This window comes from Dipodomys merriami, unplaced genomic scaffold, assembly GCF_024711535.1.
Source record: "Dipodomys merriami isolate MVZ:Mamm:240054 unplaced genomic scaffold, mDipMer1.0.p SCAF_25, whole genome shotgun sequence".
Classification (NCBI taxonomy): domain Eukaryota; kingdom Metazoa; phylum Chordata; class Mammalia; order Rodentia; family Heteromyidae; genus Dipodomys; species Dipodomys merriami.
This window is the reverse complement of record NW_027203937.1, coordinates 7,046,358-7,071,273: the sequence shown is the minus strand read 5'-3', so window position 1 is coordinate 7,071,273 and position 24,916 is coordinate 7,046,358. Positions and strand designations below refer to the sequence as shown.

General features: G+C 37.4%; 1 protein-coding gene across 16 annotated transcripts in view; it reads right to left on the bottom strand.

Moving 5' to 3' along the window:
* Positions 1–24,916, bottom strand: part of Dlg2 (discs large MAGUK scaffold protein 2) — a 2,075,786-nt gene that overhangs the window by 1,434,783 nt on the left and 616,087 nt on the right. For 2 of the 16 annotated variants that reach the window (XM_070034877.1, XM_070034878.1), the window contains exon 1: positions 648–992. The exons of the other annotated variants lie outside the window; for them this stretch is intronic. In XM_070034877.1, coding sequence (XP_069890978.1) covers positions 648–689 — 42 coding nt within the window. In that variant the 5' untranslated portion in view covers positions 690–992. Of the gene's footprint in view, positions 1–647; positions 993–24,916 lie in introns of those variants that run through there. 16 annotated transcript variants of the gene reach the window in all.

The following is a 24,916-nucleotide window of genomic DNA, read 5'->3' as shown; positions in this document are numbered from 1 at the left end:
TCAACTTCAGAAGCTCATTAGCTAAAGCAAGTGAATGTCAGTGGGGTGACCACCTCTCTCTAGCAGCACCCACACAGCAGAAGCAACCAGTCCACCTGGAGCCCAGGGTCTGAGCGATGCATATAGTCAATGCCCAAATGACAATCGTTTGTTTATAAGCACGGGGTGTTCAGGTATCCCACTGATGACATTCTAATGCCATTAGAATCCTAACTATAAACAAACCCCTGGCTCTTAAACAATTAAGCTTGCATGAACACAGGCAGCTGACAGCACTTTTTAAAAGGAAGACAAAAATCAAATTTACAACATGCTTTATAGCTTTTTAACCTACTCAGCTTTCTTCATTCTGGCCTACCTATATAATGTTCATCTTTCCCCTCCCCTCCACTTTCCTCCCCCACCAGGGGTGAGCGTGAACCTGAATTACAAACAGTTAAACCTGAAGGTCACTTCACAGCAGCGTTCCAACATGCTTCCCCTGCGAGACTGCACAGCTACCATAAAACAAAGCCTTTGCAACCACCTGTAATAATCTGCCCGCTCAGCCGACAATCCAAAAAGTCCTGGAGCTACACAAGGTAGACATTTTCTGCAGCTGGTTTAACATGTATATTGAGCTCAGTTGCCGCCTCGCCTCCTCTTACCTTCACGTTAGTCCGGAGTGCACAGTAACATGCAAAGAACATTGCAGTAAATAAGGAGCATATGGACCGGTATTCAGCTTCTCAGCACAGCTCCAGCCCCACACACACGATCCTGGGCATGTGCTACTAAGGAGCATCCGTTCCCTCTGTCAGTTTGAAAATGCATTGATCTCTGTTTTCTCTGACTACAAAACGACATGTCTTGAAGGCACTGAGTGAGAGCTCACAATCTCTTCATTGGCTATATATAGCATTGTGCCCAGTAATTTCAATTAGCCGAGAATTCAGCATCTGAAAGTTAAGACCTCAGTTGCTTTTCCTTCTAGCATTTTAAATCACTGGATTAAAAAAAAAAAACGAGGGAGGGGGGATGAGCTCACCCAGGAAGGAGGGGGGGGAAAGGTGAAGAATTGAAATTTAACCAATGAGTTACTTTTATTTCTGGAGAGCTCTGCTGTTATCCTATTAGATACTTTACAATGGGATTGCATCCGGAAGACTGTAAATGCGGAGGAAACCTTTTTTTTTTCCTTTGAAGGTTTACCAGGAGCTCTGCACTGTATCTCAGGCTATTCTGATGCAGTGCCCTGTTTGGCAAATACTACAAATCACTGCAAGCATATCTCATTCTTCTGCTTCTCCGTGAGGAACAGGAGCAGAAGCAAAGGATCCCTGTTTCATAAAAGTCCCTCGGGATGTGATCTGGGCTCTCCTCAGGTGCTCTGCAGTGAGTTCCAGGGCTAAGAAGTGACACCTTCTCTTGCTTCCCTGCCCTGTAACATCTGCTGTATTTCCCAAGGATATTTAAAGTTGCTTAGCTTCTAATAAAACAATGCATCCAATTTTCTAGAATTCCGCTTTATTGGTAAATGACAATCCATAATAGAGGCTTGGAATGAAAACAGAAGATTTCAGGGGAGAACATAACCTCAGAGCAGCAGCTACTGCTTCTGAATATAAAATGTTCAGCTGGCTCTGGAAGGGTGAGAACATGGGAGAAAAATAAAAGCTTCTGTCCCTATGATCCTGAAGGGGGGAGGCGGATAAAACCCTGAGTTAAAAACATCATCAGATCCTACTGTGTGTTGTCTTTCCTGTCAAGCAAATGAACTGGATATTTACTTAGTCAAGAGGGCAAAGTACTATTTCAGGTTCAAAACTCTTATTTCCAGGCTTAGGAAGCCTTGGTGCTTAGCTAGAATGTTAAAGCTCTCTGGCAAAATGCAAGCAGAAATGAACAGCTCTTACTGCAGCAAAAATAGTGGGAGAAAGAGTGACTGTGTCTTTACCACAACACTTCCCATCAGCTTATAGCAACAGGGAAGAGCAGCATAACTCACTAGAAAAAGCTGCAGTGACTTTTAGGATGTTTCTTTAATATGTTTTGCATAAGCCACCTCCCCTTGGTAGCCTGCAGAGGGGCTGAAGCACCAGCAGAGACACTGGGAATTTCTCTTGGGCAGTGAGGTGAGACAGCTTCTGGAAGGCTTTAGGGAGAGAAATTAAAGAGCAAGATTTTTTTTTTATTTCTCTCTTAATGACAAGCATTCAGAAAGTGTCGTCAGTTCTGACTAAATAGCTATTTTGGGCTGTCATTGTTTGTGCCTTTTTTTAGGAAGAGAAAAGGCAATCTTAGCTTAAGCTAGAGATTCTTCAGCAACGAAGAGAAAGCAGCCACTTAATTTGATTCCCAGTTCTGTCTGTCATAGAGAGTAGGTAATTATAAACTGTAGGTACTTGCAACGTAGCCAATGACTTCCAGGACACCAAAATATCCACAGGCATGTGCAGTTCTGATCATTCCACAACTTTGTTTAATGGCCTGAAATGCAGAACCAAGTGCATTTCAGTTAATCACACATGTCCCTTTCCCCGAGGTCATGGCAGGTTACATTTCCTGCAGTAATTCCCAATAAATGAACCCAAACTTAGCAACTTGATGCCAGGAAAAACACAGGCAGATTGTAAAATGTCTTTTTCGATGAGGGGTTCAAAGGATTTTTAATGAAACCTTTGCTTTCAACATGTGAATATGTGGTTAATTTTTTAGCCATCGAATTAAGTAAGAAAAGGGAAATTTTTGTATTTTTATTGTTATATTAATAGCAGAATAATAACAGAATATTCTCCAGGAAGGAGAAAAAGAGCAAACATAAAAGATGGAAAATATTACAAATCTCAGAGCAGCTTACAGGTAAGAATTCAATAAAAACTGAAGTTATAGGTGGAAAGGAATCTATGATTCCTGTCCACGTGAACAGGAAGGACTTCTGATCTCAGATAAAGCTTTAAAGTATGTATATCCTTGAAAAGGCTTTTGGCCTCAAAAGCCTGCTTAAAACTGCCAAATATACTCTTACCTGCCCTACAGAATCCCAGTACTGACACAAGTTATACCTGTAGATTTACTGTTTAATTTATTTTATTTCTTTTTATTTTATTTTATTTTATTTTGCTGGTCCAGGGGCTTGAACTCAGAGCCCGGGCACTGTCTCTGAGCCTCTTTGTGCTCAATGCTAGTGCCCTACCACTTGAGCCACAACACCATTTCTGGCTTTTTCTGAGAGGTTTATTGGAGATAAAGAGTCTTGTTGACTTTCTTTCCTTCCTGGTCTGGCTTTGAACCGTGATCCTCAGATTTCAGCCTCCTGAATAGCTAGGATTACAGACAGGTGTGAAGCTACAAGTGCCTGGCTTTATCTAATTCTTTAAGTATTCTACAAAAGCTGACTTTATTTCCATCTTGTATAAATAGAGAAATGCAAAACTAACCCACCTAATGCCAAACATTCTCCACTTTAGGCAAAGAGTACAACAGGTCAGTATAGCCACAAGAAGTAAACTGTAACTAGTTTCCTATTGTCAAAGGCAGCAGAATGAGTAAATATAGGTTCCAATATTGCAAGTGAGTAGTCCTGAAAACTTTCTTCCATGTTAGATCTTTTCCTTTACCATTTTTACCATATAGTGGGAGGATATTTAACTAATGTCACTGAGAAAAATTAAAGATGAATCCTAATATCACAATGAAGTCTAGATGGATCAATGACTTAAGATTAAAAATGAGGGTCTGGGAAGGTGGCTCAGTGGTAAAATGCTTGCCTTGTATACTTGAGGCCCTGGGTTTAATTCCTCAGCACCACATAAGCAGAAAAAAACAGAAGTGGTGCAATGGTAGAGCGCTCACCTTGACGTGAAGAGCGGAGGGACAGTGCCCAGGCCCACGATCGACAAAAAAAAAAAAAAAAGAATAAAAATGAAACAACAAACATCTTAGAATAAAACATAGAATTTGTTTTTTTTATATAATATTGGAGCAGAGAAGTCTGAAGCTGTGTGTTATAGAAAACACCTAACTGTGGCTATATAAAAATGCAGGGTTTATTTTAGCTAATGCACCTGCAATATATGCAATGGAAAATTATTTTACGATTGGAAGAGTTTTCATAAATCACTAACATGTAGCACTGAATAATAAAAAATAGGTAAAAAAAGAACAATTCATAAAAGTCTATAAAACACATTAAGAATGTCCAACACCTACTTAAGGAAAAACATTAATAGAAAATATTTTAATTGATATATTAAATACTAAAGAGGATGAATCAACTGGAGAGAATTTTTTGAAAAGAAATTCAGAGTCATCTGTTTATATTTTAAAGTTTATTTTCCCTTTAATACAGTGGTTTAACTTTTGAGAACTCATCCACATGTCAGTGTATGGGTAATACATGTGTAAATGCCTTTAAATTGAGTTAGATTTTTTTTTTTTTGTCAGTTGTGGAGCTTGAACTCTGGGTCTGGACCTGTCCCTCAGCTCTTCAGCTCAAAGCTAGTATTCTACCACTTGAGCCACAGAATCACTTCCAGTTTTCTGGTGGTTAATTGGAGATAAGAGTCTCATGGCCTTTCCTGCCTGGGCTGGCTTTGAACTGGCTTTGAACTTTGATCCTCAGATCTCAGCCTCCCGAGTAGCTAGGATTATAGGTGTGAGCCACTGGTGCCTGGCAAGTTAGAATTTTTTTAAGTTATACTTTCTACCACATAATACAACTGTTAGAAAATATAAGGTTCATATACATATTCTTACGTGGAAAGATTCTTAAATAGAAAATAAGACTGGTAAAATGTTGGTATAGTAGGAGCCTACTATGTATGTTATATGTATGATATATATTTATATATAATTGTAGGTAGGGAAGCATGTATGCACAAATTGTGTGTGTGTGTGTGTGTGTGTGTGTGTGTTGTAATGTGGCTTGAACTCAGAGCCTTGTACTCTCTCTTAGCTTTCTTTACTCAAGATTGGTGCTCACCACTTGAGCCACATCTCCACTTACAGCTTTATTTTTCCTTGTTAATTAGAGATAAAAATCCAAAAGACACATTTTCCCTAGACGAGCTTTGGATCTGGATGCTCTAACTCAATGAATCACCTAGGTTGGTGGTGGTGGTGGTGGTGGTGGTGGTGGTGGTGGTGTGTGTGTGTGTGTGTGTATTATATATAAATATATATTATTTATTTATTTATTTATTTATTGTCAGTCGTGGGGCTTGAACTCTGGGCTTGGGCACTGTCCCTCAGCTCTTCAATTCAAGGCTAGTGCCTACTACTTGAACCACAGCACCACTTTCAGCTGTTTTCTGTTTATGTGGTGCTGAGGAAATGAACCCAGGGCCTCATGCATGCGAGGCAAGCGCTCTACCACTGAGCCACCTTCACAGCCCCTGTACGTATAATTTTAAAACCATTAATCAATTTGGATTTCAAATTTGGCTCTGAGAGTGAAGCACATTTAACTTATTTTTCCTCTCATACTCTTCCATGCCATGGAAAATTTACAAGGAACTCTTGATGACAGTAAATGAAAAATAAAGACATGGGGAACAAGGAAATACGAGGCCCTGAGAAAGGATTTGCCTATTATGGTATTTAATGAACAAAGGCTAGGAGATGACTGGAAAATGAGAAGTAAGAAGATCTTATTCTGAATTCCTTTGCTATTTAGATATCACCCTGTTACATAGTGTAGTTTCAATGTGTATTAATGTATATTTTTCTTAGAGGATGGTTCTCAGTAAAACCAACTACTTAATTTGGTTTTGAAATGAAAGGGCATCTATCAAGTAAACTTGATCCTAGTCGATTTTTACCTTATTTATGAAACTTGAAATACAATAGCTATGTTTGTTTGGTTTATTTTTTTAACAATGAGTATATAATACTCTTTAACATGTAACTTGAGAAGAAATGAAAATAGTAAGGCAGCCTGCATAATAACTATTTTTGTAAGGTATGCTTGTTTTTCTATTCATTTTGTTTAGATAGGAATAATTAGATATGTACCATTTCAGAGGCACTAAGTTGTACTCCAAACCAAGTTAGTCAGAATCTTAGGGCACACTGGTGGAAGTTGTGAAACCCATATTTCAGTATTCCAATGGATAACAAAGGCTGAAAAACACTGCCTTAAGACTGTAGTAAGAGACACAAAAACAAACACTTTAATCTTTCAAAGCATATGATTTTGATTACAACTAACCAACATCCAACTTGTCACAAGAAAGCAGCCTATATAAGTACCTATATGGTTTATACATATAGTGTTCCAATTAAGTATAATTGAAATTTCATGAAATTTCATGTCAGAAACTATTCTTGCAACCTCTTGAAAGTGAAGAAACATGTCTTCCTGTATTGTTTGCCAACCTCTACTCTTAGCGTCCAGAAAGATTGCTCTGCAAGTGTGATCTTTTGGGCTCAGTAGAATAAGATGAGTTTATTAGAAATGCAAATTTTGGGTCAGGTGTGTAGTTCAGTAGTAGAGTACTTGTTTCCCAGGAGGCCTTGGGTTCAATCCAAGGATAACAAAAAGAAAAAGACAACAGGAAGAGGAGGGAAGAAAGGAGGAGAGGAGTGGGGAGAGAGAGGAGGGGAGATAAAGGAAGGCAAGGCAAAGCAAGGGAGAGTTATCAAGTTATAGTCAGGAAGAATCAAGTTATACATAGATGTAGTAAATCAGAAATTCTTGGTTTAGTTCAGGAATCTGAACTAAAAAACTCTCCAATTTTTATGTAAGCAAAGATTTGAGAACTACTGCTCCAAGGAAAACAGAGAAAATTGATGGCTAAGGCTCCCACAAAACTAGAAAGAAAGAATCTCTAGAGGACAGGTAGAAGAAATTACCTTAGAGAGAAATATAAAAAAAGAGGATGATTCTGATGGAAATGAGATCATTCCACAAGGGCCACTCAGCATTCTTGAGATGGAACCCAGGTGAATAAAAAAAACATATAAAGACCTGAGATTCCTTTCCCTCTCAGAAACTTACATCCTATGGGGTTATAAAATAAACCTGGGTTTAAATTCGTTCCCTGCTACTTGCCAGCTATGTGACCTTGGCCAAGTTATATAACCCTTCTTTGCCATGGAATGTTTGTCTAAAATAATGATCCCAAACCTTCTTCACAGGGATGTTGTGAGGACTAAAATAAGGTGTGCAAACTGCTTGACCTACTACCTAAAACATAGTTAAGTTTAACCATTGGTGATTTTTTTGGTGTAGAAAGAGACTAAAATGAGAGGGAAAAAATGATGTCATCATTCCTCTTAAATAGTTCTAAATACCAACAAAATATCTTTAGGGTTTTGTAGATCTTCTAGTATTTCCATAGGATTTCAAATCCATTTTGAAAGGGATTCTCGAAAAAGGTGGTCCTGTTACATCCTTAATGATTTATTATCATTGAAAATTCTTACATCTTCTTCAGAATCTTGATGAGGCAATAATAAGTTACAAACTGCAAGACATTTCAGAGTATTCAGAATTTGTCTACTAAAATACTCCTAAGGGCAGAAGAGAATGCATTAAAAATACCTGTAGGTATATGGGTAACACAATCTTTTATGTCTTGTTATCTTGCAAATTGTATAAATGTTAAATGCAAACTTAAATATGTTTATTATCTGTTACAAAATATTGTCTTATATTACTATATTGGTCATTAAATTTAATAAGCCATGAAGATTATACAATGATTATCCTATGGCTTCAAATACCATTTGCTGTACAGACTGCTATGTGTACTTAGGGGTCACTTTTGCCTCAGCTCACAAATTTGGTTCTCAATCCTCCAATCAGCCTTAAAGATTTTGTCTTCATCTCTTGAATCCAGAGAGAAACAGTAACAGTAATTAAATGAGTTGTTCAGATTTATGCAGAAGCTACAAGGAGAACTCTCATACTCAGTTATCTAATCCCAATGCTCGGGAAATTTCTGAGGATCTCAGTCCCTAGACAGTGATTGCTAGTTCCTTGAGACTTAACACAACTTTTATATATGCTTAATATCTCATTTACAACTGTAATAATAGTTCATATAATTTACTTTTGCCTAGACTTTAAACATGCAACATAATAAAAACACAAATTAAAGTGCACTGCAAATAAAATATTCCATGGAAATGTACATATGTAGACAAACAGAGGAACATTGAACCTACTACTCAGATCTCACAAACACTATCTTTAGTAGCACAACACAATATTCTGCACTGATAGAAACTCAAAGAAGTGAAGGACCTCTATGATGAAAACTTTAAAATCTTGAAAAAGGAAATCAAAACAGAACTTGGAAAATGGCAAAACCTCCCATGCTCCTGGATTGGAAAGATTAACATCGTGAAAATGGCAATACTTCCCAAGGCTATCTACAAATTCAATGCAATGCCTATCAAAATTCCAACCTCATTCTTCAAGGAAAGAGAAGAGGCAATCCAAAAATTCATATGGAACAATAAAAGACCCCGAATAGCAAAAACACTACTCAACAGAAAGAACACTGCTGGTAGAATATCAATACCAAATTTCAAACTCTACTACAAAGCCATAGTAATCAAAACAGCTTGGTACTGGCATAAGAACAGACCTCAGGACCAATGGAATAGAATTGAAAACCCAGAAATGAACCTACAGACCTATAGCCAACTAATCTTCGATAAGGGAGCTAAAATAATAGAATGGAAGAAAGACAGCTTCTTCAGTAAATGGTGCTGGCAAAATTGGTTAACTACTTGTAGAAAACTAAAGCTAGATCCTTATATATCACCCTGCACCAGAATCAACTCCAAATGGATCAAAGACCTCGGAGTCAAAGCAGACACTCTGAAAACATTACAGGATGGAATAGGAGAAACCCTAACTAAGGTCTCCTTGGCTCAGGCCGAAATTTTCTTTTTTTTTTTTAAATTTAATTTTATTTTATTTGTGAACATACTGTACAGAGGAGTTACAATTACATGGACAGGATAATGCGTACATTTCTTACCAAGCATTGCAGCCTCCTCCTTTGTTTACCCTTCACATCCCTTCCCAGCTTCCCCCCACCCCCCCAATCCCAATCCTTCTCCTTCCCCCCCCTTACCCCCCCCCCCCGCACAGACGTTGTAAAGCTCGTTTTGGACATGACAACTTGTACTTCTCATTGTTGCAACAGGTCCACCTGTATCCTTAAACAACTGGTTTTTCCCCATCTCCTCCACAAGTTATACTGACATCAAATATAGTGAAAGCAGGGGTTATACTGTGGGGGAGAGACATACAAAGCAACAAAGAGATAATCTTATAAATGCATTAGAAACACATGCATGAAAGAAAAAAACATTAAAATACATATCTAAGGGTTCATTTTCCTGACATCACATTATCTGACCTTTTCCTCTTGACTCATACATATACTAGATATTACAAATAAGGGAAACCATGGGACTTATGTTTCTTTGGGCCTGGCTTACTTCACTTAATATAATTTTTTCCAAGTTTTTCCATTTCCTAACAAATGGGGCAATGTTATTCTTTCTGATGGAGGCATAGAATTCCATTGTGCATATATACCACATTTTCTTGATCCATTCATCTACTGAGGGGCATCTGGGTTGGTTCCATATCTTAGCTATGGTAAATAATGCTGCAATAAACATAGTTGTGCTGGTAGCTTTAGTGTGGTCTTGTTTGTAAACATTTGGGTAAATGCCCAAAAGTGGGATTGCTGGGTCATAGGGGAGTTCTATGTGAAGTCTTTTGAGGAACCTCCATACTGCTTTCCAAAGTGGTTGAACAAGTTTACATTCCCACCAACAATGAAGTAAGGTTCCTTTCTGTCCACATCCCCTCCAGCATCTGTTGTTGTTAGAGTTCTTGATTTTTGCCGTTCTAACTGGAGTGAGGTGATATCTCAATGTTGTTTTGATTTGCATTTCTTTGATGGCTAGGGATGTTGAACATTTCTTCATGTGTCTATTGGCCATCCTTGTTTCTTCTTCAGAGAAGTTTCTCTTTAAGTCTTTCGCCCACTTATTTATTGGGCAGTTGTTTCTTTGAGGATTTGTTGTTGGGGGGTTTAATTTTTTGAGTTCCAAGTATATTTTAGATATGAGACGGTTGTCCGTTGTATGGCTAGTAAAGATCTTCTCCCAATCCGTGGGCTTTCTATTGATCTTGCTAGCTATGTCATTTGCCCTTCAGGCCGAAATTTTCTTAATAGAGACCCGGAAACACAACAAATCAAAGAAAGTTGGACAAATGGGATTACATGAAGTTGCAGAGCTTCTGCATGGCAAACGACATAGCTAGCAAGATCAATAGAAAGCCCAGGGATTTGGAGAAGATCTTCACTAGCCATACAATGGACAAGGGTCTCATATCTAAAATATACTTGGAACTCAAAAAATTAAATCCCCCAACAACAAATCCTCAAAGAAACAACTACCCAATAAATAAGTGGGCTAAAGACTTCAAGAGAAACCTCTCTGAAGAAGAAAGAAGGATGGCCAATAGACACATGAAGAAATGCTCAACCTCCCTAGCCATAAGAGAAATGCAAATCAAGACAACATTGAGATTCCACCTCACCCCAGTTAGAATGGCTATAATCAAGAACTCCAACAACAGATGCTTGAGGGGATGTGGACAGAAAGGAACCTTACTTCATTGTTGGTAGGAGTGTAAACTTGTTCAACCACTTTGGAAAGCAGTATGGAGTTCCTGAAAAGACTTCACATAGAACTCCCCTATGACCCAGCAATCCCACTTTTGGGCATTTACCCAAATGTTTACAAACAAGACCACACTAAAGCTACCAGCACAAGTATGTTTGTTGCAGTATTATTTACCATAGCTAAGATATGGAACCAACCCAGATGCCCCTCAGTAGATGAATTGATCAAGAAAATGTGGTATATATACACAACAGAATTCTATGCCTCCATCAGAAAGAATGACATTTCCCCATTTGTTAGGAAATGGAAAGGCTTGGAAAAAATTATATTAAGTGAAGTACGCCAATCCCAAGGAAACATAGGTCCCATGGTTTCCCTTATTTGCAATATCTAGTATATGTATGAGACAAGCAGAAAAGGTCAGATAATGTGATGTTAGGAAAATGAACCCTTAGATATGTATTTAAATGTTTTTTTCTTTCATGCATTTGTTTCTAACTCATTTATAAGATTATTTCTTTGTTGCTTTGTATGTCCCTCCCCCACAGTATAACCCCTGCTTTCACTATATTTGATGTCGGTATAATTTGTGGAGGAGAGGGGGGAAAACAAGTCATTTAAGGATACAGGTGATCCCGTTGCAACTATGAGAAGTACAAGTTGTCATGTCAAAAAAGATCTTTACAACTTTGGTACAGGGTGGGGGGGGATTGGGTGGGGAGACGGGGGGGGGGTGGGAAGGGATGTGAAGGGTAAACAAAGGAGGAGGTTGCAATGCTTGATAAGAAATGTAGTCATTATCTTGCCCATGTAATTGTAACCCCTCTGTATAGTATGTTCACAAAAAATTAAAATTAAAATTAAAAAAAAGAAACTCTTGGTTAAAGTTCTGAGCCAAACAATCTATAATCTCTCATATGTCAGAAAAGTTTGTATGCTTGAAAGAATCCAATATACATCAAGTCTAGACATGATATGCTATTTCATATTATGTATCTGAAATAGAATCATGATTTCTGGCTTAAGAAATTATTTTCAGGTTTCTAATATAAATCAATACCCACATATTGAAAAGCAGAGAGTGAAGGATATTTTTAATTTGGGAATTTTCTGTCTCCCTTCCACTAATTTCTAGTAGTATATTCACCAACATTGTGATAGCCAGGCATACTCATTGATTTCTAAAATGCTACTAGATAACCTGGCTCTGTTGAGAGCCACTTGAATATATAGTCTGAGAGTAAATGTGAACTTGGGAGCACAGAGTTGCAAAGTAGCCAGGCTTTCCACACCAGGATTTCTTAGAACCCTTCATAGCCCCAAAGAGCTCTTTGCATACACCTTTGGAGTTATAAGACATCTACTGTTTGCGATAAAGAGAAAAAGCTAAGGATGCTGACTTTATACACTGGAGAAACAAATGATGCTTTAGACTTTAGGGGTATGACCATCTCAAAATCTTCTAATCATCCCTGAGATTTCAGATCAGAGTATACCTCTCTGTGAGATCTTTCCTCATGACATCAAGCCACAGAAATTCCTTTTCCAGAACACTAATAGCATGCATTATCATCACTGCCCAACTCTACCTGATTATTCACTACCTTGTGTTGGTCATTGTTTTTCTTCCCAACATACATCTTCTTTAGCCCATTTAAACTTTTCAAAAAGTAAAAACTATGGGCCAGACATCAGTCTATTACCAGTTTACACCTATAAGCTTAGCTACTTGGAAGACAGGAAACAGGAGGATTGTGCTTAGAGGCCAGCCCTGGAAGAAACATTCATGAGACATGAGACCTTTCTCAATCTACAGCTTGGTTCAGTGGTTTGTCAGTTACATGGGAGCCGAGGATTAGGAAGATTGCAGTTCTTGTCCAGCTAGAGCAGAGAAGTCCAGGAGACTGTCTCCATGGAGAGACATTTGATGTTGTGATAACTGAGCACAGCAAAGATGAGAAGCGTAATGTGAGTTAGACTGTGGTTCAGGTGCACACTCAGATGGGAAGCGAGACCCTCTCACGAAACATAACCTATGAGAAAAAAAGGTCAAATGTGTGCTTTAAGTAGTAAAGGGGCATCCTAGTAAATGTGAAACTTAGTTCAGACTCAAAGCAACCACCAGAAATGAAGGCAGGAAGGCAGGAAGGCAGGAAGGCAGGAAGGCAGGAAGGCAGGAAGGAAGGAAGGAAGGAAGGAAGGAAGGAAGGAAGGAAGGAAGGAAGGAAGGAAGGAAAGAAAGAAGGAAGGAAAGGAGGGAGGGAGGGAGGGAGGAAAGGGGAGGGAGAGAGGAAAGGGGGAGGGAGGGATGAAGGAAGGAAGGCAGGGAGGAAGGAAAGAAGGTTGGCAGGGAGGGAAGGAGGGAGGGAGGGAGGGATGAAGGAAGGAAGGAGGGAGGAAGGAAAGAAGGTAGGCAGGGAGGGAAGGAGGGAGTGAGGGAGGGAAGGAGGGAGGGAGGGAAGTGAGAAAGGAAAGAAGGGAAGGAGAAAGGAAAGATGGGAAGGGAAGGAGGGAGGGAGGGAGGAAAGAACAGAGGGAGGGAGATGATAGGTAGAAAGGGAGAGAAGGAAAAAAGGAATGAGGGAGGGAGAAAGGAGGGAGGGAGGGAGGAAGGGAAGGAAGGAGATGATCAGGTAGACAGACAGACAGACAGATAGGTATGTTGAAAAAAATAGTTCCCTTAGGGATGGAGTATTTTCTCAAACTCTCACAGATTAGCAAGCTGTTAGAAACAAAGAAATGAAAAGTATTTAACACTGCAGAATAATCCTACCTCATTCTTGGAATAATTACCTCATACTATGATTTTAAACCTTCACTCACACTCCGTACTCTTTCTCTCAGCATATAACTGCCTTTTATTCCATGGAGAAAATTTACTATAAAGTAAACTTTACTATAAAGTAAATCAAAAGTAAAATTCTATGTCTGCTCCGAAACTTCCCTTTGCTCTTTCAGCCACACACAATAACCTCCAAATCAGTGTAGCCAAACCTAAATGTTGCACTTCTACCTGAAACTTCCACCTCCTGCACTTCCCCATTAGATCAGCCAACATTACCACCTTCACTTACTCTTGTAAGTCATAACAATTATTGACAACCTCTTCTATACGGCCTATCAGAAATTGTCAAGTCATTCTAATTTTCTAAAATATTTCTCAAATGTGTAATATTTCCCCTGTATGCTCAGTAATTATCTACATCCCAATGTAGGCTGTACTCTACAGACGTTAACTTCAGAAGCCTCTAAAGAGGCAGCAGTGAGGGGAGGAGGATACAGTCAGAAAATTCTATGCACCAATGCATATCCTACAAAGTTAAGAAAATTGAGGGAAAGGGTGAGGGATGGGAGGGATGGGGAAAATGAGAAAGGGGGTAACATTGGTCAAGATGCATAGTATTCATAAACTGCTTTGTTGATTGGCGACTCTTTTGTATAACTACTTAACAATAACATAGATTATTTTTTCCTAAATAGAGGCTCAAAAAAAGTCCATGATAACCTAAATTATAAAGATATTTTTAAAGCCTCCAAAATATTTCAGTATATATATTCTTTGTTGTTGTCTTCCTTTTTGTTTTGTTTTAGTGTTGTACTAGGGCTTGTTGTACTGGGCACTGTTTTTTAGCTTTTTCATTCAAGGCTGCTGCTCTGCCACTTGAGCCCCAATTCCATTTTTAGTTGTTAGGTGGCTAATTGGAGATAAGAAGCTCATAAACTTTCTTATCCAGGCTGGCTTTGAACTGCAATACCTGATCTCATCCTCCTGAGTAGCTACAATTACAGGTGTGAGCCACCAGCACTTGGCAACATGTGTTTGGGCCTATAGTTCTAAAGTGATGCGTTGTAGTCCTATATTTGAATTGTATTGTTCTCTATAAAAATTTTGCTGGCTTCCCAGTGCTGTATAAATTATTTCAATATAACTATTAGAATTTTCAGAGTTGGACATGATACATACCTGGCCTCCTTTGGATAGATTTCATTTCATAGTTCATGCTACAAGCCATATTGCATAGATTTCTGTTTCTGGAAAGTGCCATGTTCCTCTTTAGCATCCCCCTAAATATTTTTCCAATAAATGTAGAATGATGGTTCTCATTCAAGGGCAATTCCTCCTGTCCCATAAGAGACACTTGGCAATGTCTACATTTTAAAAAATCAAGATTGAAGTTGGGGATTTCTATTGTAATCTAATGGGTAGAGGTAAACAATATTGGTGTGCAATGCAGTAAACTAGAGTACTCCTCATGACAAAGATTTATTCCATCCTCAATGTCAGTAAAGATGAGAAACTAGAAAATGATGGTCTTAAAGGCTTTGTCTTCTGCCCCCATCCTATACAATGACCCCCATCATGTCTAGCTGAAACAAACTTAAGGAAGGTGGCTCAGTGGTAGATTGCTTGCCTTGCATGCATGAGGCCCTGGGTTCGATTCTCCACCACCACATAAGCAAAAAGAAAAAAAAGACAGAAGTGCTGCTGTGGCTCAAGTGGTAAAGTGCTAGCCTTGAGCTGAAGATCTGAGGGACAGCACCCAGGCCCAGAGTTCAGGCCCCACAACTGGACCCTCCCCCCCAAAAAACAAAAACAAAAACAAAAAAACCAACAAACTTAGTTCAACTTAGATGATTTATCTCAATAAATTTAACTTTTCTGTACATCAGATCTACCTGCTATACATGCTTGCCACATTTTTTCTTTCAATTTTGCAGCCTGTACTATAATTAAAATGAGATATGTAGTCTGTTAATGTTTGCCTTTGTCATGTTCAAAGCTCTATGGAGATGGAAATCATATTCAATGCTATAAATTTTCACTTAATTAGACATAATATACTTATTAAGCAGTGAGTGAATGAATATATGAATGAGCTAAAGAGTTACTGAATAAAGCAATTCCATAGAAACAAAGAATGCTAGGCTTATCATGTTATATAGGTGATCTAAGTTTTGCCAATAATTAGATGTATCCATAAACAAGTCTTTGACCTTATTAGGGCTCATTTTAAAACATGAAAAATATTTCTCTTTCAATTTCATTGGAGAGTTGGAGGAGTATTGGTGTGAGTTCTGCTTTGAAGGCCTTGTAGAATTCCTCTGTAAATCCATCCGGTCCTGGGCTTTTCTTAGATGGGAGGTCTCTTATTGCTGTTTCTATTTCAATGCTTGATATGGGCCTGTTAAGAAGGTTTAACTCATCTTGGTTTAGTTTTGGCATGTCAATATTTGCTAGGAAATTGTCCATTTCTTCCAGATTCTCAAACTCATTAGCATTAAAGTTTGAGAAGTATTCCCTTATAATGTTCTGAATTTTGGCTGTTTCTGTGGTGATGTTTCCATTCTCAACTCTGAGTTTATTTGTGTGTGTTCTCTTCTTTTTCTGATAATATTTGCTAAGGGTCTGTCAATTTTGTTATTTCTTTCAAAGAACCTATGATTTTTCTATGTTTTTTTCTGGATTCTAATTTGTTTAATTCTGATTTAATTTTAATTATTTCTCTAGCCATAAATGAAATGAAAACAACATTGAGATTCCACCTCACCCCAGTTAGAATGACTATAATCAAGAACTCTAATAACAACATATGCTGGAGGGGATGTAGACAGAAGGGAACCCTACTGCATTGTTGGTGGGAGTGTAAACTTGCTTAACCTGGAAAGCAGTATGGAGATTCCTCAAAAGACTTCACATAGAACTCCCCTATGACCCAGCAATCCCACTTTTGGGCATTTACCCAAATGATTACAAACAAGACCATACTAAAGCTACCAGCACAACTATGTTTATTGCAGCATTTTTTACCATAGCTAAGATATGGAACCAACCCAGATGCCCCTCAGTAGATGAATGGATCAAGAAAATGTGGCATATATACACAGTGGAAATTTATGCCTCCATCAGAAAGAATGGCATTGCCCCATTTGTTAGGAAATGGAAAGACTTGGAAAAAACAATATTAAGTGAAGTAAGCCAAGCCCAAAGAAACATAGGTCCCATGGTTTCCCTTATTTTCAATAACTAGTATATGTCTGAGACAAGCCAAAGTGGTCAGATAAGTTGATGTTAGGCGAAATGAACCCGAAGATAAGGACTCAAATGTTTTTTCTTTCTTGCTATTGTTTCTAACATATTTATAAGATTATTTATTTGTTGCTTTGTATGTCCCTCCACCACAGTATAGCCCATTTTCACTGTATTTGTGTTAGTATAATTTATGGAGGGGAAGGGAAAAAACAAATTGTTTAAATAGGGATACAGGTAGACCCTTTGCAACAATAAGATGCACAAGACATTATGTCAAAAAACAAACTTTATAACTTTGGTAGTGGTGGTGGAGATGGGAAGGGATGGGAAGGGAAAACAAAGGAGGAGGCAACAATGCTTGATAAGAAATGTACTCATTACCTTGCTTATGTAACTGTAACCCCTCTGTACAGTATTTTCACAATTAAAAACTTATTTAAAATATGAAAATTGTGAAATTCCAGTTAAAAGAATTTAATGTGGATTAAATGAGAATTCTGAAGTGTATTGTAGCATTAGTACATATTATAGGTTAGAGTAGGCATTGTTATAACTATAAGGAAGAAATAATGCAAAATAAGAGTCTTAAGTTTGCCCTTCTTTTACTTAAAAATTCCATAGGAATTTATAAAAATAACAAGGTTTAGTATTGTCATTATTTAAACAGATTAATGAAATATTGGTCATACAAAATAGTTAACAAGAAGATATAATGTGTACCATTTTAGAAAATTACACATATTTTCTATATACATATTTAATATGTTCATGCTCACATGTGCATACATCTACATAAAAAATTGCCAACAAAATACTGACAGTAGTTATAAAATATTAGATTATAATTTTCTTTTTGTATTTCAGAATTTTCTAGTTTTTCTACAATTAGCATAACATTTGAGAATGTAAAAAAAAGAAATTAATGTTTAAAAAGCATTTTAAGTTTCAGAGTGAGGTGCAATAGAAATTGTGATATAAGACCTTTTTGAGTTTTTCAAATTAACTTAATTAAAGTGACTAGATAACTAGTAGGAAGACTAAGAATTCAGTCAATCATAATTAAGCACTTAATGAGCACTTATCATATCACACTTTCCATGCATTAATTTATGAAATCTGCAAACCAATACTATTAGGAAGGTTTTAACATACCCATTTAATAGGTTAGCAAACTAAGATTACCATGTTTGAGGTTACAAACATATTGTTAGGTCACAAAGGGAAAAATACAAATTTAATTCATTTTGAATTCAATTCAGTTGAAATTGTTGACTTTAAAACTTAGAAGTTCTTTACACTATTTAGGAGAGACACATAAGACTAATGAGAATCTTGACAGCCATTCTTTGCAGTGAGAAGGCAAAGGTAAGATACCTAGAAGATTTAACAGGTCAGTTAACTCTTTAGGATGAACTGAACTTAAAATGTACATGAGAAGAGGCAGATTTTGTTTTTTTTTTTTTTAATTTGGTTTTGGTTCTTTGCCAGAGAGCAGAGAGCAATCAGTGGAATGTACAGAGAATTTTTAGTAACATTGCTAAGCAGATTGGTTTGACCAAAAAGATTTTTGGTTAATCAATGAAGTTGAAATTTGCATTTGTGGGGCTGGGAAGGTGGCTCAGTGGTAGAGCGCTTGCCTTGCATGCATGAGGCCCTAGGTTCGATTCCTCAGCACCACATAGGCAAAAAGGAAAAAGCCAGAAGTGACGCTGTGGCTCAAATGGTAGAGCACTAGCCTTGAGCTGAAGAGCTGAGGGACAGCGCCCAGGCCCAGAGTTCAGGCCCCACGACAGGAACCCCCCCCCCAGCCTAAAAAAAAAGAAATTTGCATTTGTAAATGAAGATTACTCAACAAAACTCACTGAACAAAACTCACTGAAAGCTATTGAACAACAGGGTAGAGTAGATGGGGAAAGCAAGAATAAGTCAGAGGGTCAGTGTGATTTAAACCATATAGATGGGTGAAAATCATAGTAAAACCCCATTGAACAACTGACAGATACAAACAAAATGAAGAACAGGAATGTAACAGGTTTGGTCTGGGGTAGGAGTAGTGAAGGGAGAGGACAATGAAGGGAGAGAATGGACAGCGAATATGACTGAAGTGCTTTATATACACCTAGAAAATTTGAGCAATGAAGATTATTGAGGGTTGGAAAAGAGATGAGGGGGATTGAAAGAAGGGTGAGTGTAACCAAGGTACATTGTATATGGACACCTCAAAATGAAATCTTGTACCACCGATTGATGCTAATAAAAGTATTTTTTAAATGTGCCAATTGCCAAGTGTTGTGTAGGAAATCAACTATTTTTTTCAATATTTTTGTGGATCCAGAATTATCCAAAAAAAGTTTAACTACAAATTCAAGGACAGGAAGGACTTAAGAGATTGTTAATAACAAAGGTTAGAATACTCAAAAATCAGATGGGGGGGATGATGATCTAAGTATATATCCAAATGCAAAAATGTCATCATAAAAACTATTACTTTGTACAACTCATAATAAACAGAATACCAGATATCAATGATATTGTGCAATATTAGAAAGCAGACACACTTAAAAAAAATCCAGTGAATGACTGCCCACTTACCCTGCTGCTTTTGTGTTCTGGGAAACAAACTTATGGAAGAGATTTTTGAGAGTATTTGATATAATTCTTTCTATAGGTAAGAAATATTTGCTGGTATGGGAAAAGTCAATTAATTGTCCGAAGTCATAAAAGTTGGTTAGTATCCAAGTCTTCTAAGTCCCAGATCTGTACTGAAGTTCCCAGAAAATAAAGCACAGAAATACTTGTTTTTCTTTATAATTCTGTGAGGTTTATGTTTGTTCTCACTATTTTATGCCAGCTGTTATTAAGGAGAAATTAATAAACTTGTACTACATTATGGAACTTAAGATTACCTCATTCTGAAAACAATGACTTTAATAGAGATATTGTCTGATGTTGTCATTTGTGTTCCCAGAATCTACTGTAAGGTTCACACATATGTGATACATTATACCAGCTATTACTTATTATTCTTGATAATGTTTATAAGTATAGATTAGTAGGCATCTAGTCAGTGGAATTCCTAATTAAGACTTTTAACCTAGAATACTTTCAGAATTAAAGTTTATAAATGTGTTTAGTGTTCTTCCACTGGTAAAACACACACAAGAAGGATGCTACCTTCCTCCCAATCCTAAGAGTATTTCTTCCTAATTTTACCCTTGGGTGTCTAACGTGAGCAGATAGAGGATAGCAACAAAGTAATTAGCAGCTATGTTTCATCTTATGTGAGAACTGTTGCTTAATGAGCAATGTATCTAAAATATAAATTAATTATAAACATAAAAGTATAACCCCTTATATGTATGAGCATTTGCATTTCTTGATGTGTTCTAAAAATATGGTCAAACATATACAAAATTATACAGTAGATTTTTTTTTTTTTGGTCATGGGGCTTGAACTCTGGGCCTGGGCGCTATCCCTCAGCTCTTCAGCTCAAGGCAAGCACTCAACCACTTGAGCTACAGTGCCACTTCTGGTTTTCTAGTGGTTTATTGGAGATAGGAGTCTCACAGTCTTTCTTGCCCGGGCTGGCTTTGAACTGCGATCCTCAGATCTCAGCCTCCTGAGTAGCTAGTATTACAGGCGTGAGCCACCGGCAGCTGGCTTATAAAAGTAGATTTTAAATCTTATTTAAAAATCTATATACTGTAGAAATATAAAATGTAATTATTTATAAATATTACAAGTTTAAGAATTTATTAAAATACAAAATTACCTGTAAGCAATTTAGATAATTAAAATACTTTTAAAACTCTCCCAAAGATATTGTACAAAATAAGGAATTCAGTTGGGAGCCTGAATATACAAATGGATAGAACCACAGTATCCACAGCAATTGACTCAAAATGGCCAGGATTACTTCACTGATTCCCAATGTCCTCCATGTTCTGCTTCTGCTTCTGGCTCAGGACAAGAACATATTATTTTTTTCTACTTGTTTATTTCTACTTTTGAGTCTCTTCTAAGCTGAATAAATAGTGGCTGACTTCCTTGCTATTCAGTCAAGTCTGAATTAATAATCCATACTTATTGGATAGTTTTCATTTATTTCCAATAAATATTTGCAAGAAATAGAGTAAGTTTATGCAGAAGGACCATTTACCTCAGTTTACTAGGGTGAGTTCTTGGTTTTTCCCATTGTTCTAGTATAACTAATCATAAACCAGTTTGCTCACAAAAGTTTCCTTGTTTGAAAGCTAAATTATATGGGTGTTCTGATTTCAGGGAAATTGATTCATTAGAAAAAAGGATTAATAGGCAAACTGGTGTTAAGTGACTTGACCTAGAGCAAAGTTAGGTGACAATTAAAATGACAATACAAATTAGATAACTTCCTCTGTGATCACAAAATCAACCATCATGTTAGGAGTATCCTGTTGTCCCCCACTTCCCCTAGGCTTTCTAGCTTTAGTAAATGAGGATGGGATTTTAAGAGGTATCCTCTTTTCCCCCTGAGGCGTTCCTGCCACCCCTGCAGAATGATGCAAGGGTTGCCATGGCAAATACTTCCCCCACGCTGCTGGAAAACCTACTCCTAGCAGCTTAACTTCTGTCTCCATCTTCCTTTCTTTCTCTGAGACATAGTAAGTCACTCTGAATGTAGATTTCAGACTATAACCTTCTGCCTGCCTGCTTTTCTACAACCTACTGGGCATGTTCAGAGATAAACCTTGAAAGCAGGCATGTAGAAGACATGACCAAAGAAAGTAAGGGCCAAACTAGAATAAGTTCAATCAAACAGGATCCTTCAACTTGCTGATCTTGAATGCTCTATTTTCAAATAAACATATAAATCTCATGGCTTTCCTTGGGAATGACATGTTTGAGGAGAAAGTAATACAGATTCAATGGTTTCAGAGTCAGAAACAAGCTTCAAGTACATGTTTAAGGATTCTAAAGACAAATTCTCTTAAACCCATCGGTATAAACCCTGCCTGAAACTTCCAGTGCTCAGTAATATATTCTGATTATTTTACACTTAGTTGAAGCTCAAATTAAACTACAACCTGCTTAACTGTCACTCACATTTATGCATTTTAAAGTTTGGTGCATCTGCACCATGCTAAGAATATTCTTGATCTTTGGTAGATTTCATACTGCTTTTTCAATGATCTAACAACTCCTAATTCTGAGAAGATTTTTAAAAAATCTTTTGGCTGTCTGTGGGTGTTGCCTAATTCCCAGCCCAAGTCAGAGATAATATGGCTATTTTGGTCTCATTACTAGAAAAGTAAAATAAGGATCTTTTTTGAAAATAGATATAACATAGATCTCCTGTTCCTCCTTACTTATACAGTGACAAAAATCCTAAATGACAAATAGACTTCCTGAAGGATGAGCTTATTTTAATATATTCATTCACATTTGCAGATACACTATAAATACCTATAGATTTGTATTCATTCTTTAACAAAGATTTGTTGAGCCCTTATTAAGTGGCATTTATGCCAGACATGCAGTAGGAAATTAGTACACAGGGTGAATAAAGCAGGAATCCTCCATCCTTTGTGGATCTGTTTCTTTGGCTTTTCTTGCTCCCTTGCCTGCATTCACAAGTACTTGTACTCCTGTGTGCATGCATATATACATGCATATATACACCTCCCACAAATCCATATGTCGATCTGTGAATATGTATGAGTATATATGTAGAAAGTTTCCCACAAAGCCAGAGTTATACATGAATACCCAGGAAGATATGAGAAAGAAAAAATAATAAATTGCCTATTATGAAGGTGGAGAGGAGTTACCTATGGGACATTTCCTATGATACAATATGTGTTTCATTAACAGTTTTAAGCCTATATTTATTTGCCTTCTTTCAGAAGACATTTACGGTAGACTCTACTAGATGACAATTCACTCACCATTTCCATTTAAACTGGACTGAGTGGTGGATATGCTTGCTGGTCAGTTTATCTTTGCCAGAAGCACCACTGTATTAAACTGTGCATAAATCAATAGGGAATGACTGATATGTTAAGAACTATGCTTCTACTTACAATGCAAATTTCCATACCATTTAGAAGGGCTCACAATGCAGGAAACCAAGTTGATATATTTTCAAGTATTATCTCTAATCTTTACAGCATCCCTATGTAATAAGAATTATCTCCATTGTAAAGATGAAAAATTAGGTTTGCATGACCTCAGACTGATGACACATTGTGCTACAGATTTAAACTTCACAATTCAGAAAACATGCTTAACCTCAGAATAATACAGTGCTTCTGTGAGGAGTGGATGGGATAGAAAACACTTGGTAGATGTTTATAGTCAAAATCAGAACAGTTGAGACCAGAGCTTAAATAGAAATAAATGATTGTCGTTACTTTCCCCTATTGCATACTGAACAGTATTCATCTTTCAATACCTAGAACTTCAAAAAAATATATGCTGCACATTTTAAAGAATGCATAAGTATGTGAAATCTTTCTGAAATGTATGTTGGCACTAAAATATATACAGAAATCCACTTTTATTCATTTTGCATTTAAAATCTTATGAGTTAAGTATTACTACTCTGTCTCTTGAAAATGCTTGACTGAGCTTCACTTCTTGAGAAAGCAGTGAGTGAAGGGTAAAACTGAGGGAGGGCATCAGTTTTTTCTTTGCCCACAGGCCACAGGAATTACCCTAAAAAGCTTGTAAAATGTCCTTTTGGAATAAACAACTTAACAAACGCTTTTCCTTTTTTCACAGGATAGCAGTACAATAATGCTTACTTCTTTCACCCAAGTACTTTTTATCAGCCATTTAATATCCAGAAATATCTAAGTGGTCAAATAAGTCACCATCATGATGGCCTTATTAGCATAGCCTTTTTCTGGGTCCTAAAGATTAAATTCAGAATTCCATTTAATTCCAAATTTCATCAAGAGTAAAGTGGCTCCATGTAATAAAAAAGGAAATGACACAAAATTGGAGATTCCTGACTGATCTTTCCTTAAACTGGCTTACATGTAAAACAAATATTGGGAGTAAGGGATAGATATTTTTTTAAGATAATTTTAAAGTCCTTTTCCAGCAAGTAATTTTATGTTTATATGTTAACAGTCCCAGACCACATGGCTAAAAGGACATACTGAGGGTTGTATAATTTGTTCTTACAACTTGAAACCAATCTACACCTCAAGGTAATTTTCCTAGTGCCTTTATAACTGTTCTAAATTTAAAGTCAGTATTCTCCAAGGTCCTCCATGAGCTCAACCTTCTTACCCTTTCCAATTTTATTCCCTAGTTTCCCAATGTGCTTTCCATTTTAGACAGTGATTCTCATTCATTCCACCTAGTAATTTGGGTTTTATGAAAGAAACCTTTTCCCACAGTTTCATCTCTCCCGCTTAGCTTAGACCTTTATCATGTTTTTAAACAAAACCGCAATAATATCATACTGACATTTTTAGCACCTCTCTCTACATCTGCATTGCCTCTGCAGTCATCTCTAAACATACAAAATATGTTCATGTCAATTTTTGATGTGGGGATTGGGAGCTTTATGTGATATTTTATTGGATAATATCCAAGTGCTTACAAGGTCTGTGATCATTACCCTCCTCTATTAATCTCTGTATCCTCTGCTAAGAACCCAATGATGAGTTTGGATCTGGCTGGAACTGTCTTGGCTGCATGGTGGATGGTAGGGACTGGCATCTTGTCTTCATGGTGGAAGAAGGTGAAGCCCTCACCTCCCAAGTGATGGGCATGTCTGAATCCCTGGAGGCAAGGGCAGGGACTTGGATGATAGGTTACTAAACTTGTCAGTCCAGTGCCTGGGACTGGGAGTGTCCTGTGACCCTGCCCCCTGACCTGATCCTATTTAGGCCCCGATTTGCTCAGGCGCCATTATGCCACTTGTCTCTGTGTTCGTGTCCTCTTTCCAGTCTCCTGCCTCTTCTCATCACCATGATGTCTCAATCCAGTTCTTTACTGGAGCTGAATTGGTTTGTTGGTATTGTTTTTGTTCTTTCCTCTCTGGCCATCATAGCTCAGTTTTCTAAGTGTAGTTGCAGGCTGCTGGTCTTTGAGACAGGAGTCCACTATGCAGTTTCTGGCATTTTCATAAAAGTTCCAAGATTCGACCTCTTGAAATGTGGGTTCTATGTTTTACTACTTTACAACAAAAGCCCTCTAGATATGCGGTGACTTGCTTATTTTCAGTTTTCTATAAGTAGCTAACACTT